This window comes from Triticum dicoccoides, chromosome 5B (genome assembly GCF_002162155.2).
Source record: "Triticum dicoccoides isolate Atlit2015 ecotype Zavitan chromosome 5B, WEW_v2.0, whole genome shotgun sequence".
Lineage (NCBI taxonomy): Eukaryota > Viridiplantae > Streptophyta > Magnoliopsida > Poales > Poaceae > Triticum > Triticum dicoccoides.
In genome coordinates, this window is record NC_041389.1 from 76,427,354 (window position 1) to 76,444,219 (window position 16,866).

The 16,866-nt window shown below is 48.0% G+C and overlaps 2 protein-coding genes across 2 annotated transcripts; one reads left to right on the plus strand and one right to left on the minus strand.

Moving 5' to 3' along the window:
- The first annotated feature begins 6,440 nt into the window (after positions 1-6,440).
- On the plus strand, positions 6,441-7,088 carry LOC119305208 (vegetative cell wall protein gp1-like). Its single transcript, XM_037581793.1, has one exon. It carries the CDS (start codon positions 6,511-6,513, stop codon positions 6,892-6,894), a length of 384 nt encoding a protein of 127 aa, XP_037437690.1. The 5' UTR covers positions 6,441-6,510; the 3' UTR covers positions 6,895-7,088.
- A 6,981-nt stretch (positions 7,089-14,069) lies between these two features.
- Positions 14,070-15,304, minus strand: LOC119307451 (tuliposide A-converting enzyme 2, chloroplastic-like). The gene has a single exon (XM_037583528.1). The coding sequence runs from the start codon at positions 15,123-15,125 to the stop codon at positions 14,190-14,192; it is 936 nt and encodes a 311-aa protein (XP_037439425.1). The 5' UTR covers positions 15,126-15,304; the 3' UTR covers positions 14,070-14,189.
- Between the last annotated feature and the right edge of the window lie 1,562 nt (positions 15,305-16,866).

Here is a 16,866-nt window from a genome sequence, read left to right on the forward strand (position 1 = left end):
GAGAGCATCATAAAACACGTGATAAACACATCTAAGTCTAGCATACTTCCTATGAATAGGCATTTTATAAGAAAACAAACTATCAAGGCAAGCAAAAACTAGAATATGCAAGGAAGAAGAAAGAGACGATAACAATCTCAACGTGAAGAGAGGTAATTTAGTAACATGGAAATTTCGACAACCATATTTTTCTCTCTCATAATAATTACATGTAGGATCATAAGAAAATTCAACAATATAGCTATCACATAACATGTTCTCAACACGATCCACGTGCATGCAAAGTTGACACTCTTCCAAAATAGTGGGATTAACATTAACTAAAGTCATGACCTCTCCAAACCCACTTTTATCAAAATTTTCATAAGATTGAGCATTCTCCAAATATATGGGATCTAAAGTTGACACTCTTCCAGACCCACTTTCAATATTGTTGTAAACATTATTATCAATATCATATTCATCATGGGGCTTAAATAAATTTTCAAGAGCATAAGAAGAATCACCCTAGTCATGATCATTGCAACAAGTGGTAGACATAGCAAAAATAGCATCCCCAAGCTTATGGTTTTGCATATCATTAACACAATTAACATTAATGGAATTTATAATAACATCATTGTAATCATGCTTTTCATCCAAGGCACTACCGTGAATCTTCATAAATTTCTTCTTTTAACACTTCATCACAATTTTCGGATTCACGAATTTCAAGCAAAACTTCATAAAGATAATCTAGTGCACACAACTCACTAGCAATTGGTTCGTCATAATTGGATCTCTTAAAAAGATTAGCAAGTGGATGAGGATCCATAAACTTTTTTGTTTGCGAATTTCAATAAATACACAATTATGCCAAGCATGCAAGCAAACAAGCCAAGTAAGACATAAAGGGCAAACGAAAAGACGAACGAAAGAAGGGCGAATAAAAAGGCAAATCTTTTTGAAAATCATATTAGAAGTGGGGGAGAGGAAAACGAGAGGCGGATGGCGAATAATGTAATGCAAGAGATGAGAGTTTTATGAAGGGTACTTGGTATGTCTTGACTTGGCATAGATCTCCCCGGCAACGGTGCCAGAAATTCTTCCTGCTACTTCTTGACCTTGTGTTGGCTTTTCCTTTGAAGAGGAAAGGGTGATGCAGCAAAGTAGAGATAAGTATTTCCCTCATTTTGAGAACCAAGGTATCAATCCAGTAGCAGAAGAACGCGCAAATCACCAATACATGCAAAAACAATCAAACACTTGCACCCAACACGATAAAGGGGTTATCAACCCCTTCACCGTCACTTGTAAAGGAGTGATCTGATAGAGATAGATAAATAAAACTAAACAAAAGATAAAATATTTTTGGGTTTTTTGGTTTATAGATCTGAAAATAAAAGATTAAAAATAGTAGATCAGAAACTAATATGATGGAAAATAGACCCCGGGGCCATAGGTTTCACTAGAGGCTTCTCTCATGAAGGAAAATAATATGGTGGGTGAACAAATTACTATCGAGCAATTGATAGAAAAGCGCAAAGCTATGACGATATCCAGGCACTGATTATGCAATATAGACATCACATTTGTGTCATGTAGACCGACTCCTGCCTGCATCTACTACTATTACTCCACACATCGACCAGATCCTGCGTGCATCTAGAGTATTAAGTTCATAAATAACAGAGTAAAGCATTAAGTAAGATGACATGATGTAGAGGAATTAACTCAAGCAATATGATGAAAACCCCATCTTTTTATCCTCGATGGCAACAATGCAATACGTGTCTCGCTACCCCTACTTTGTCACTGGGTGAAATCACGCAAGATTGAAACCAAAGCTAAGCACCTCTCCCATTGCAAGAAATACCAATCTAGTTGGCCAAACCAAATCAATAATTCGAAGAGAAATACAGAGATACCAACTCATGGATATAAGAATTCAGAGGAGATTCAAATAATATTCATAGAAAAAATGATCATAAATCCACAATTCATTGGATCTCAACAAACACACCGCAAAAGAAGATTACATCGGATAGATCTCCAAGAACATCAAGGAGAACATGGTATTGAGAATCAAAGAGAGAGAGAGAGAAGAAGTCATCTAGCTACTAGCAATGGACCCGTAGGTGTGAGGTATACTAGTCACGCTTCATCGGAAGGGCAATAGAGTTGATGTAGATGCCCTCCATGATCGAATCCCCCTCCGACAGGATGCCGGAAAAGACCCCAAGATGGGATCTCACTGGAACAGATGGTTGCGGCGGCGGAAAAGTGTTTTCATGGATGCTTCTGGTGGTTTGGGAATATTTGTGAATATATAGGAGGCAGAACTAGGTCAGGGGGTCATGAGGGGCCCACAAGGTAGGGGCACGCCCTCCACCCTTGTAGACGCCTCGTGGTTCTTCTGACTTGAACTCGAAGTCTCCTGGATGTCTTCTAGTGAAAGAAAAATCATCGTGAAGTTTTATTCCGTTTGGACTGCGTTTGGTATTCCTTTTCTGTGAAGCTCAAAAACGAGGAAAACAGAAACTGGCACTGGGCTCTAGGTTAATAGGTTAGTCCCAAAAATAATATAAAATAGCATATTAATGCATATAGAACATTCAAAACAGATAATATAATATCATGGAACAATCAAAAGTTATAGATATGTTGGGGACGTATCACATGTCATCTTACTTAAAACATTACTCTATTCTCTTGAACTTAATACTCTAGATGCAGGCAGGAGTCGGTTGATGTGTGTAGTAATAGTAGTAGATGGAGAGTTGTTTCGGTCTACTTGTCGCGGACGTGATGCCTATATTCATAATCATTGCCTTGGATATCGTCAAAACTTTGCACTTTTCTATCAATTGCTCGACAGTAGTTTGTTCACCCACCGTATGTTTTCTTTCAAGAGAGAAGCCTCTAGTGAAACCTATGGCCCCTGGGTCTATTTTCCACCATATATTTTTAGATCTATAACCCAAAAATACCTCCTACCTATGGCCCCCGGGTTTATTTACTTTTATTTTGTTCTACGTTTTAGCAATCTTCTATATCTATCTCTATCAGATCTCATCCTTGCAAGTGACCGTGAAAGGATTGATAACCCCTTTTATATCTATCTCTATCAAATCTCATCCTTGCAAGTGTTTGATTGTTTGTGCAGCCGCATAGATTGGAGACTTGCTTGTACCTCCTACTGGATTGATACCTTGGTTCTCAAACTGAGGGAAATACTTATCTCTACTTTGCTGCATCACCCTTTCCTCTTCAAGGGAAAAACCAACGCAAACTCAATAAGTAGCAATGTAGAAGCCCTCCGTGCTCGAATCCCCCTCCGGAAGAGTGCCGAAAAAGGCCTCCGGATGGGATCTCATAAGAACAGGAACTTGCGGCCGCATAAAAAGTATTTTGGGTGGCTCTCCGTTGGTTTCCTGATTTTAGAGAATTTAGAGTCATAATTAGGTCAAACGGAGGAACGAGGGGCACCACAAGGCACATGGGCACGCCCATGTAGCTTGTAGCCTACTCCTTCGCCTTATGGCATCCTCCCGAAGATTCTAGGGTCTCTTATGTCCAGAAAAAATCGTCAAAAAGTTTTGAGGCATTTGGACTTCGTTGGGTACCAGTTTCCAGGAAAACCAAAAACAGAAAAAAAAACTGACACTCGGCACTAAGGGCCTGTTCGTCTTTCCACCAGCTCCACGGAATTACAGGATCTGTGGAGCGTCTATTTTCCAACTCCGCTATTTTAGCCTACAACTCCGCCAGCTCCGCGAGTTGAGTGTGGAGCGGAGGGACTCCGAACACTCCCTAAGTTAATAGGTTAGTCCCCCAGAAATGATATAATATTGCATAAAATTGCATATAAAGCATCCAAGATTGATAGTATAACAGCATGGAACAATCAAAATTATAGATACGTTGGAGACGTATCAATCATCTCCACGGTCGATGGGCTAGAGGGCGTCCTCCCCCGACATCGCTTCTTAATCCCAAATTGGGGTGGGTGGGGTGATGTGGCAGAGGCGCGGCGTGGCCGACAAACGACATAGGGTTAGAGGGCACGACGGCGGCAACAGAGGGGACGGGACGGGGCGGTGCTGGGGAGGCTCGATCCATTTCAGGTTACAGTGAGTTTCAGACAAGATGCTCCGATGTTTCTCCTTGCGGCCCCACTCGTCAGCATGTAACGGTCAAAGGAGGACTTGGACCTAAGTGGCCCACTCATCAACAGTTAATGGTCTAGCCATTGACCTAACGGCAAATGTCTAGTTTGACCATTTGTGAGAGTTTCAGACAAGAGAAAGGGGACAAATGAGCAAAAGTTTAGAGCGTGGGAAAAATTGAGCACAATTAAGGAACGAGGGGCACTATCATAAAAAAACCCAAATCAAAACACCACTTCGGGAAGGAAGAGGCTTTAGGGCATCTCCAACGCTGACCCGTAAATTTGCTCTGGCAACCGTTCGCTGACACAGATGCGGGAGCCGGCCATCGAACATTGCCCGCATAGAATTCAAAAAACTGTTTAAACAAACCAGATGGATCATTTAAACCAGACAATTCATACAAACTGGACGAAATTCATTACAATTTGGACATACTTTTAACTAAAAACTCTACCGGACTTAGGAAAAACTAGTCTATGGCCAGCTTCGGCGGATATCCATTCCCACAACACGATACCCTTGACTAGTCTACGGCCGGCCGCGACAAATCTCCAATGTCTTCCTCATGTTTGGCAGCCCGCTCATCGGACTGCCGTGAGCCCCGGAGGTATATGATTCATCGCAAAGGGCCTCTGCTTACCATGTTTGGTTGCGCATTTCAACAAAGTGGCACCGCCGGGATATGCTTCAGCCGGAGGGGAAAGGTTCCCTTCGCTTCCGTGAAGCCCAGATCAAGACTGGTTTTTGGGGCGAGGGACAACGGTGGCCTACGAACTGGGCAAGACACCGACTGTGTACGTTGGCGTCGCCTCGTTTGTGGCCTACATGGGACCCAAACGGCAGAGGCCTCCCATCTTCTACTTCTCCTCAATGATGGTGGCAGGCGCGGACGTGTTGGCCGACGTCTCGTTGATCTCTACGAAGACGACTTCTTGCTCCGACGGCATGGCGCTGTTTCGCAAACATTGACGGCGGATGGCGCGGTCGTAGGCATGGGAGGAGCGGTATGACACGACGTCGTCCACTACAACCATGATGCATGTGCTGCCGTGCTTCCCCGCGTGCCGGTCTGGAGCAACTCGCCACTCCTCGATGAGTTGGCTTGGAGCGGCGAATTGCTGAACCACGCGCCAGTTTGGAGCTTCCGCCTCCGCAAGCTAGCGTGCAGCGGCCAGGAGCATCGAGGGAGGTGGAGTAGAGAGTTGGCTGGGTCATATCCGGTGGGCTCGACGAGCCACCCATCTGGCTTTTATGCCGGAGAACTCCTCTTCCTGCTCGCCGGATGCCATGAAGATTGTGGAGAAAAAGGTTTAAGGAGGAGATGGGAGCGGAGGTGTGGTGTGATTTTTGTCGTCGTCTAGCATCGTTTAAATAACTGGCGGACGCCCAGAGTCAACCGGTGTTGTGTTTAATGATTGGCCAGCTCGCGAACGGACGTGTGGCCGAAAAAGATTTCTTGGCACGTGCGGGTTTAGTGAAGAAAGGCGGGCATTCTGTAGCCATTTGAATCCGGCGAGGAGGCGTGTTCAGCCGGGCGTGCAGCGGGCGGCACTCTCTCAGCTGGCGCGCTGCTTCAATGTTGATATTGCGTCCGTTATGCGTCGGTGTCAATGTGAAGCGGCCGCTCTATAGCAGCATGAATGCAGCCAGCTATCGCCGGGCTGGAACGTACGCCGGTGCGGATGGGGGTTAATAAGGGCCAAGGCAGTCAAGAGCGGGCACCCATAAAGCCTCCCTAATTTGTCTGGTTTGTGAGGAAATATGCCTCCGGACCATCGAGTATGCAGGCGGTTTGAGGGCAGATGCCTAGTCAAGTATCTTAGTATTTCCTCCGTCCGAAAATACTTGTCATCAAAATGGATAAAAAAAGATGTATCTAGAACTAAAATACAACTAGATACATCCTCTTTTATCCGTTTTGATGACAAGTATTTCCGGATGGATGGAGCAGGGTCACTGACTCACTACGTAGCTGATTTTTTTTAGAAATAATAAGCGCACCGCTGTGTGGCTTCGGTACGAACCTGACTAGATTCCTGAAGTCTGTATTGTAGACATGTCCCGTGGTTGACGAAACATGAAAGACTCCACGCAACACAACCACGTCGCGAAAGGCCCAAATAGCTAACATCAAATGCATGCGAACGGTGACATACGTGTCCCACAGTAAGGCCGGACACGCAGGCGGCAGCTTTCTGCCACGTATGCCACACGTGTCGCATCCTATGGTGCAAGCTGCCCTATTAAATCATCCTCAACCAGACGCGTCTGCATCATGTGAAACGGCAAGCAAAGCAAGCGGCACAAGCCAAGCTCAGGCAAGCGGGCGGCACCTCAGCTAGCCAACAGCAACCGACAGATGGCTTCCTCCGGCTACCTCAGAGCGGCCAGCGGCGCCACTCGCAGCCGCCACACGCTCCTCCTCCGGCAGCGCCCCGCTGCTCCGGCCACAAGCGCGGCACCGCGCGCGCTCGTCGCTTCCTCAGCGACGCGGCACGCGTCGGCAGTCCCCAACCCGCCGCCCGGGGCGGAGCCTTTGCCGGAGGACGCGCCGCGGCAGACGCCGCCGAGGCTCGGGGAGGAGGACCCCGTGGGACCTCCCACGCCGACGCCCAAGGAGAAGATAACCGGCACACCGCCGTCGGAGGAGGACGACGGTGGGCTACCCGGCGGAGTGCCGGACACGACCCCGCCGCCGGAGGTGCCGCTGCCCCCTGTGTCGCCCGATGGTAGCACCGTCTAGCTCGCGTGGTCCGTCTGTGCGTGCTTGCTGCGTGGCTTTTGCATACGGTGTCAGTGTGTACATACATATTGCAGTGGAGTACGTTCTACCTTTTTCACTACGGAGCACCGCGTGTACTGTTGTATTCTCTCGAGTCACGAACATGCAGCTGTTGGTGCGCGGATGGTGTTAGGCTTTGCCTTCTCATAAATCAATGCACACCAAGTCAATATTTCCTCTTATCAAAGATTTAGGAAAAAATGTTAAGCGTAGAGCATTGTAATCTACAGCCGCAGAGAACAAATATGACCCCTCAAACAAATATGACCCCTGACGTAAACAAGCTTTTTCCCCGAAAAACCTGGACCTTTGCGAAAGGCGATTAGGGTTAGGGTGGACTCGCGGCGGCGCACGTTGATCCTTTCGACGGGGCGCGACTGTGGTCGGGCAGAAGATGGCGACGTCTACTGATCCGGAAAAGGGGAAGGCGCCCTTGTCGCCGAGGGCGGCTAGGGCAAAGGTGGCCGAGGCGTTGGGCAAACTGGACAACTGGACATTACCGACGAGGAAGCAACGTCTCTGGTCCTGGACGATCTTGAGGGAGAGCAGGAGAAGTGGCCTTCATCGCAATGTTTTCCACATCCACACAATTTCCAACGCTCTGAGGCTGGCATGGGGCAACCTGAAGGGTTTGGCTTTGAGATCTGTGAATACTTTGTGGCAGATTTTGCTACAAAGAGAGATCGCGATCGCATGTTGTGATCCTCTCGAAATTCAAGGAGTGTATGCGACCTTCTGAATTAAGGTTTGACAAGCTTCAGTTATGGGCGAGAGTCATGATTCCCTCTAATCTTCGTGATGATAAGTGGAGCGTTTCAATAGGGGGTCTGATTGATAAGAATGGAGCGTTTCAATAGCGGGTCCGATTGATAAGAATGCTACAGCAGTCCAGTTTGATCACATGACTGGTTTTCTCGGGGCTAGGATTACTGTTGATGTGCATAAGCCTTTGAGGATACTGATAGTGTCTAAGAGGAGAAAGTGCACTGATCTATACGACATCCTTTGTGAGAACGTGCCGCACTTCTGTTTTCCATGTGGCAGATTAGGCCATTCGGATTTGTACTGCCCAACACCTGGTACTCGGGATGCTAATGGCGATCTCCCTTTTGGAAGGAGTCTACGGGCTCTAGAGGACAGGAGGTGGAATGGGTCGGGCGAGGGCTCGACGACAAGGGAGCAGTCAGGTTCCCAGAGCAAAAAAGCTGAAACTAGACAGCCGAGCACTACTGCAAAAGGAGTGAACGAGGTAAGATCCCCTTTGAAAGCGAACCACAGTCAGAACAAGCAGAAAGGGGGTCCTCAAGGTCAAAAGCAGATTTATCGAAGAGTGGAAATGCCACTTCTAATGAACTGTCCTCACACTCATAACAGTAACGTGGATGAACAGGGCGGCCCTAGTGGCGAGGGTGTGATGGATGAGGAAAAGGGAACTGATGTTGAAGGGAACCCAAGAAGAAGAAACCTACTCCGAGCAACTCGGACTCTTCGGCAGCGGCTGCGGCGCAGCCCTGCCAGCAACAATGAGTTGTTTGAGTTGGAACTGCCGCGGGCTTGGGAACCCAGTGGCAGTTCGTGAACTTCGCAACGTAGTGAAGCAGGAAGGCCCCAGTCTCCTTTTTGTGATGGAGACGAAGATTTCAGCAAATCTGGTAGAAAGTTTGAAGAACCAACTTGGTTTTATAGGTTGTATTGCGGTGAATACCAAGGGTCTGAGTGGGGGAATTGGCATGTTTTGGTCAGCTGAAGTTGAAGTGGAGTTGAAGAACTTTAGCTCGAGCCACATTGATGTGTTGGTTAGGAAGAATACTCGAAACTCTATGGAGTGGAGGGTCACTGGTTTCTATGGTGCTCCGCGTGTTGAGGATAGGCATCATAGTTGGAGGTTTCTTCGCACTTAATTTGCGGTGCAGCACGAAGCTTGGCTTTGTGTTGGTGACTTCAATGAAACCATGTTTCCTTCTGAACATTTCTCGCGCGCAACACGGCCAGATTGGCAGATGAGAGCGTTCAGAGAAGCACTTGATGATTCCTCGCTCCTTGACTTGGGCTGGAATGTAGTGGAGTATACTTGGGACAACGAGCAGGGCGGTGATTCTAATGTTAAAGCCAGTCTGGATAGGGGTTTTGGTAACCTCCAACTCACCCAACTGTTCCCGCACACTATTGTTCGTCATATTAGCACAACAGAGTCTGACTATTGCTTCGTCTTGGTCGATCTACGTGAGAATTTTATGGAACCAAGGCACCGGACTGCTAGGCAGTTCCGTTATGAAGATGTATGGCAAACTCACTCGGAGTATGATCAGCTTGTGCTAAACGAGTGGCGGAAAGGTGCTGGCCAGAGAGGCTTAGCGTGTGTGGCTGATGCTCTACATGACATGCAGGCTAAGCTTGCTGCGTGGGGGCGAAAGAATTTGGGTGTCTATCCCGGAGAGTTCGCAAACTTCGTGGAAACTCGATCGTGTTCGTGCTCGTTCGGTGGGACGGGGCCTGAGCGATGAGGAGAAGGCTATTATTAAGGAGCTACGGGAGGCACTCCGACAAGAGGAGATCTGGATGCGGCAGCGGTCTAGAGTAATGTATCTTTGAGAAGGGGATCGGAATACGGGCTATTTCCACGCCCAAGCTTCCCAGCGGCAACTTATGAACAAGATTGAACTGTTGGAAAGGGCAGATGGGCGTACATGTCAAACGCCTGAGGAGAATCATGCAGAAGTCCAGGAGTTTTACCAAGCCTTATATACCACTCAGGGTTTCCGGCCGATGGATGATCTCCTCAACTACCCTCCCATGGTGACTGAACAAATGAATGATCAACTGGATATGCCTTACACATCCGAGGAAGTCAGGACGGCGTTGTTTCAGATGGCTCCGTCAAAAGCACCGGGGGTGAATGGTTTCACGGCGGGTTTTTTTCAGAGGCATTGGGCTCTGCTAAAAGATGATATAGTTCCGACTGTTTTGTATTTTTTTGAATGGGGGTGTTCTACCCGAAGGAATGAATGACACGTCTATCACCTTGATACCAAAGGTACGACACCCACATTGCATTGCTCAGTATAGTCCCATATCCTTATGCTTTGTGTTGTACAAGATTGCCTCAAAATGCATTACCAACAGAATGAGGGTTTTTATGGGTGAGATCATAAGTGAAGAACAAAGCGCGTTTGTCCCTGGGCGCCTGATCACAGACTGTGCTCATTGTGTATGAAAGTGTCCATGCAATGAAACGAAGAAAGAAACGGAAGAATAGTGTTTGTGCAGTGAAACTCGACATGATGAAAGCATATGACCGAGTAAAATGGCATTATCTGGAGGCTATCATGTTGCGTTTGTGTTTCAGCTCACAATTTGTCAGACTGATTATGAAGTGTGTCACGTCTGTTAGATTTACTGTTCATGTGAACGGGGAGTTACTGCCATTTTTTACACCCTCACGAATTTTTCGTCAAGGGGACCCCGTCTCACCGTATTTGTTCCTCCTGTGTGCAGAAGGGTTCACTTCTTTGTTGAACTTTTATGGAGGGGTCAATATCGACAGAGGTATTCGAGTTAGCTATCAATCGCCTTGGGTAAACCACCTACTCTTTGCGGACGATAGTCTCATTTTATGAATGCAAAGGCAGCCAGTGCACTCAGGTTGAATGAGGTGCTACAAATCTATGGTGACTACTCCGGCCAGTGTGTTAATAGGGACAAGAGCTCGGTCTATTTCAGTCCTAACACGACTGAACCGGTGCGCCAAATGTTGAAGGCAGTTCTGAATATCTCGGTTGAAGCGTTCAATGAATGATACCTGGGACTTCCAACTGCCGTTGGCTGGATCACTAGTGGAACTTTTGAAATATCTCAGAGAAAGGATTAGAAGCAAACTACAAGGAGGAATGGAACGCCTCATTTCATGTGCTGGTAGAGAGGTCAGGTTGAAGGCCGTGTCCCAAGCAATACCAACACACTCCATGAGTTGCTTCAAACTCACCAAGAAGGTCTGCAAAGGCCTTTCTTTAGTAATAGCTAGATATTGGTTGAGTAGCCCAATCGATCGTAGATCGCTTCACTGGATTGATTGACCTTCACTTGCTGAACCCAAGATTGATTGACCTTCACTTGCTAGATATTGGTTGAGTAGCCCAAGATTGCTGGAGGGATGGGCTTTCGTAAACTGGAACTGTTTAACATCGCGCTGCTCGGTAAACATGGATGGAATCTGATTACGAACCCGGACTCTCCCTGTGCTCGCGTTCTCAAGGGAAAGTATTTCCCGCAAAGTGACTTCATGGTTGCGACTGTCCCAAAGTGTGCCTCGGCCACCTGGCGAGCAATATGTGCGGGAAAACTAGCATTGGGAGCCGGCCTAGTAAAGCGAATTGGATATGGCACTTCGGTGTCCATTTGGAATGATAGTTGGGTTCCGGGCCTAATCTCCTTGCGGCCGACTACTCACGTCGGTAACCTTAACATTACTGGTGTGTCTGAGTTGATTGACGGAGATCGAGGTTTATGGAAGGTTGGTGAGGCACCATTTCATCGCCCCCGAAGCTGATGCTATTCTCAATATCCCGTTGAGGGCTGGAGGAGGAGATGATTCCTGGGCATGGACTGCAGAAAAGTCGGGCAACTACACTATGAAATCAGCGTACCATTCTCTCATGACCTTGAACGAGCATTCCGCTCTAAGGGAAGGGACGGTCACGGAATCTTCAGAGAAACAAAAACAGTTGTGGACAAGACTTTGGAAGCTAAAAGTTGTGCCAAAGGTCAGAGTGTTTTGGTGGCGAGTGCTAAGGGGAATTCTTCCTACTGAGTGCACCTTGAGACATCGACACATTGCTGATTTGGCACGTTGCAAAGTTTGCCTTGATGCAGACAAGGATATGTATCATGCATTGATTAAATGCACTCATGCTAAGCTCTTCTGGAAGGAGGCGCGGGAAATTTTATCTGCCAAGCTTCCTGACCTCCGTACAGAAACTTGGTCGAGGGATATTTTGTGTGACCCTAGATTTGATGAAGTGGATCAAGCGAAAGTTATCATTGTCATGTGGGCGATTTGGACGTCCAGGAATAATACAACACATGATAAGGCAAGCTTGGATCATGTTCACTCTATGAAGATGACAAGAGAGGCCTTGTCGCTGCTAGAACTACCCCAACAGCATGCGATGATCTTACCGGGCCATGGTTGGAGACCACCTGAGGACGACTGTATAAAGATTAATACTGATGTTGGGATTTCCATGGAGGCAAGAAGGTGCGGACTGTATAAAGATTAACACTTTCTTGAGTGCTTGGTGTAAACCTGTCCAGGGCACTACGGATCCACTCATTGCGGAGGCTCTTGCTCTCCGTGAGGGTGTGGTTTTTGCTCAGTTACGTGGCTTTGTGAGGGTGGAGATGGAGACCGACAGCTTGGAGGTCGTCGATCTTTGGAACTCGCGCCGTTCTTCGCGCTCACTGATAGCGCTTGTGCTACTTGATATTGAGGGATTAGCTGCTTCGTTTTCCTTTTTTTACTATTCGTCATGTAAGGAGACATGCCAATATCCCCGCCCACCTGTGTACAAAACTTGCTTGCACGTCGGAGGTGATGGAGTGTTGGATGAACAATCCTCCGGGCTTACTGATCACCAGTCTTATGGCTGACAGAGCCGGAGCTTTTTCTGCTGAATAAAGCCCTCATCTACCCCGCAAAAAAAAATATGACCCCTCAAACGCACGATTCCTTAAATCTATATTAAACCATGCATGTCCGATTTCTTAAATTTATATTAAACCATGCAACGTCGGTCAAGTACGTACATCAGCGGACACAAGCATACCACCAAAGTTCAAACGACGGACAACTTAAAATTACATCTAAAATTTGAAATTAAACGCAATAAATTCTACTTTTTAGATATTCATGACAACGTAACAAGCATGCTTGACAATTTTGATGCGAAACAGAATATCAATGCTTTGTCGGTGAAAAAAGCAAATTAAGCGCAACATTTGATGTTTGATTTGTTTTTTTTTTTGCACAAATCAAAATGCTTAAGCTTTTCCCTTAAAATTTACGGATAGCATTTGAGTGTGACATTGAACACATATATTTTAAAGAAATAAAACAATTTGCAAAATACATTTTTGGCAAGCAGTGGCATATGCTCCCTGTAGCCAAATTACAATTTCGTCAACCTCGCAAGACCTAACTACGTGGTAGTTTTCTTTCTTCAACCCAAAGAAAGAAAAGCAATTTCGCTAGCCGCAGCCAGGAGAGTTCCTTCGCGGCCATTCTCCGACAGCTCCCCTCTGCTGACAACCTCGATCGTTGATGGTGAGGGGGGTCACCGGATCCACACGTGTGGATCATTTTTAGGCCCTTGTAATCTAGTTTTTTAGATTGTTCATCGTCTTTGCTTAGGCGGTGACGAGAACGACGCTGAATAAAGATTCTTCAGAAACTTCCCCTACGAGGCGATTAGTCCAATGGTTGAGGATGGGTTTGAAAACCAATCTGTTCAAACAAGGATGGTGTGACGGCGATATCCACATGGTGGATTTGTGTCCTCGGGCTCCGTTGTTGCGACAGCGTTTGCTCCATCGGGTGCGGAGCTTAGCAGGTAGTCTAAAAGCGGATGCAGATTGTGGTCTGCATCAGCGGCATCTGGAAAATGGTAGATCGTCTGTTGGGTTCATGGTTCGTGGATGATAGGTATGGTTTCCTCATCCGATGTCTTAAGTTGTGCGGGGTGTCATATCTGGAGTTCAGTGACGTGTCTGATGTGTCGCCCTGGTCTAATTCGTTCGACGGAACCGTCTTTGGTCGGCCACCTTAGAGGATCTGTGATGGATCCGCGTCGAGGTTGGCTGAGGTGGTGATCTGTCATTTTTTTTTTTTGGCTGCTGTGGTGGCGCCACGGTCTGGTGTTGGTGTCAAGCTTAAAGGTTTCTTCGGTGTTTCTTCGGTTTTGATTCTAATTGGCTAGTCTTTCTTAACGTAAAGACTAGTGTTCTGCGGTTCTTTCAGTTCTATTAGATCGATCTGTACGGGACTTGTACTATGACTTTTTTATATAAATGAGAAACATATTATCATGAACAGAAAGATTTTAGTGAACCAAAGCATAATAGGCGAGAGCACGCGAAGACACTCCACAAAATTATCTAATTTAATTTATTTCATCCTCGCAATCCATTTATTTGAGTAGGTAGCGCCCGCGCGACACACAAAGCTGCCGGCCTGATAATAAGTGGGCACATCCACACGAGCATCACGGCGCGTTAACGAAGGCGACGATCCTGTCGAACATCTCCTTGGCTTTGTCGCAGTCGGGCTTGAAGAGGTGGAAGACGTGCCCCTCCCCCATCGTCTCCAGCAGCTCAACCCCCTGCCCCTCGCCGCCCCTCGCCGCGGCCACGGACTCCGCGTACGCGCGGCCGCGCCACCTGAGGAAGTCGCCCTCCGCGACGCACACCATGACCCTCTCGCACGCAAGTGTTTCCAGCCCAGGTGCGCCGGGCGCCATCGGGTTCATCCGCGCGTCGTCGATGCCAGTCGAGCCGGGGCACGCGAACTCCCACAGCCGCCCGCCCATGGCGCGCCACGCGGGGTTGCGCGTCTCCTCGCCGACGGCCTCGGAGCCCCAGAACCAGGGGTGGATCAGCACCGCGCCCTTGAGGCGCACGGCGTCCGGCTGGATGACGAGGTGGTGGCAGGCGTTGGCCCCGGCGCTGTCCCCGGCCACGAAGACGCGGCCCGGGTCGCCGTGCTCGGCGACCCACGGGTCGGCGGCCGAGAGCACCCACCCGAGGGCGGCGACGCAGTCCTCGTACGCCGCCGGGAGCGGGTGCTCCGGGGCGAGGCGGTACTCGACGGAGACGGCGAGGGCAGGGCAGGCGGCGGTGAGGCTGTTGAGGAAGCGGTGGCCGTTGGGGGACGCGACGGACTCGGCCACGAAGCCGCCCCCGTGGACGTAGACGATGACAGGGAGCTTGTCTGCGGCCGCGGACGCGGCCGGGGGCAGGTAGAGGCGGGCGGAGTAGTCGCCGAGCTGGACGTCCTTGGACTCGACGCCGGTGACGGGATCGAGGCCGGCCGCCGCGGGCGGAGCCACCAGGGGCCGCTCGACGCGGCCGCTCTTGTAGACACGGACGAGGCCGTAGTCGTGCGCCACCTCGTTGTCGTCGGGTGCGGCGTTGGACGCCATGCTCACTGGCTAGTAGCTGCTGCTCTGGGCTCTGGCTGGGGTCGATCGAGCGCTGCCTGCGGGGACGACTATATGTGTTTGTTGTGCCGACTAGCAACTGATGGCGACGTGGTATATTTCTCGGCGTCTCCACGCCTCCAACAGCGCATCGGCAGCATTCGCGCGGCTGATGGCGAGTTCTGCGCTTCTAGATGGCCGGCAGAACTTTTGGATTTGAACTCTTAGTGCCTACTCGGTGTGTTGCTTACAAATGAAGTTCTGAATCCACGATTACTTGCCTCCGAAGACAGATCCTTCTATGTCTTACTAAGTTCTCGGATGTCGTTGCATTCTTCCTTTGATCACCGAGCTGTCGTACATGCACGGGCTGGCCGGTTGCGTGACATGTCTGCTACGGAGCTGCCTAAGAGGTGCTGGGATCCAAGGGGACTATTTTTAGTTTGACTAAAAATAGTCTTTTTTAGAGGCTAAAGTTCCAAGCATCCATGACTAAAGAGAGGCTAGAACTAGTCTTGAGGCTAAAATTTTTTAGTCATAGGAAACCTACTAAAATATGTATTAGCCCTCTCTCTGCTCATTTAATTCCTCTCCTTTAACACATGCGAGTTCTGGATTGGAGGATTTGGAGGATAATAAATGCTCAATAACTTGATTTTAGTCTTTTTAGTATTTGGATCCAAGCATGGGTGAGGCTAGCAAGTTTTAGTCCCACTACTTTTAGTCATGTGACTAAAACGTATCCAAGCACCCTCTAAAACATACTTCCTCTGTCTCTGAATACTTGTTGGAGAGATGGATAAAATTGAATATATCTATAACTAAAATAAGTCTAAATACATCTATTTCTTCAACAAGTATTTTCGGAGAAGGGAGTACGATTACAACAGCAACTGATTGCTAGAGTACTCCCTCTGGTCCTTTTTACTGTGCGTCTAAGTGCAAGCCCGGATACCAAGGAGGGCCTCGGTTCAAATATTTTGGACTAATTTGCCCTTTGGTTGCATGAGCCGTATGGAAAAAGCTGGATGGATATAAATGCGTGCATGCAATTGATAACAACGCCCTGGAATCCGCAGCACCAGTTGATTGGCTCCTTTTTTTTCCTTTTCCTCGTTCCCTCCGCCACGCCATAGTTACTGCTCGTTGCATGCGAGGCATGCGCGCATGGGAGGGGGTGAGCAGTTACTGCTGGTTGCAGCGAAGCGTTAAATCAGGGGTAGGATAGGAAAGAATCGCTCAAAATATGGATCGCGCAGACCATTCCAGGAAAAACTGAAAAAAGTTATACGCACACTAAAAAGGACCGGAGGGAGTACATACGGATACGGTCAAAACTAGCTGAATCATCAAAAAAACCTGCGGACGAAGCGTGGCTCCATGGTTTGGGTCGGCAACTGGCAGTGGCTACCCAGCCCGCCCAAGATCCTTCCCTTGGATAGAGGTGCGATGCACCCATCGTTTATGGAGTCAGATAGGTTCGAAAGTTTCTCAAGACGTGTCGTATGTGTTGTAGAACTTGATATGCGCATAGCGGGTGTGTGTTGTGGTGTGCATGCATTTTGTGTTGTGGGTCTGTACTGATCTATGATCTATATCTATGCAAGTGAGGCTAAAAAAACAGAAATCCTACAAATGATGCAACTCTAATTGAAGTTCAATAGACAGCCTTTTATCAACAAAAATAATCCTACACATATGAATGGGTTATAAAATTTCCCACTAATCTCTTCCCGAATTCCAG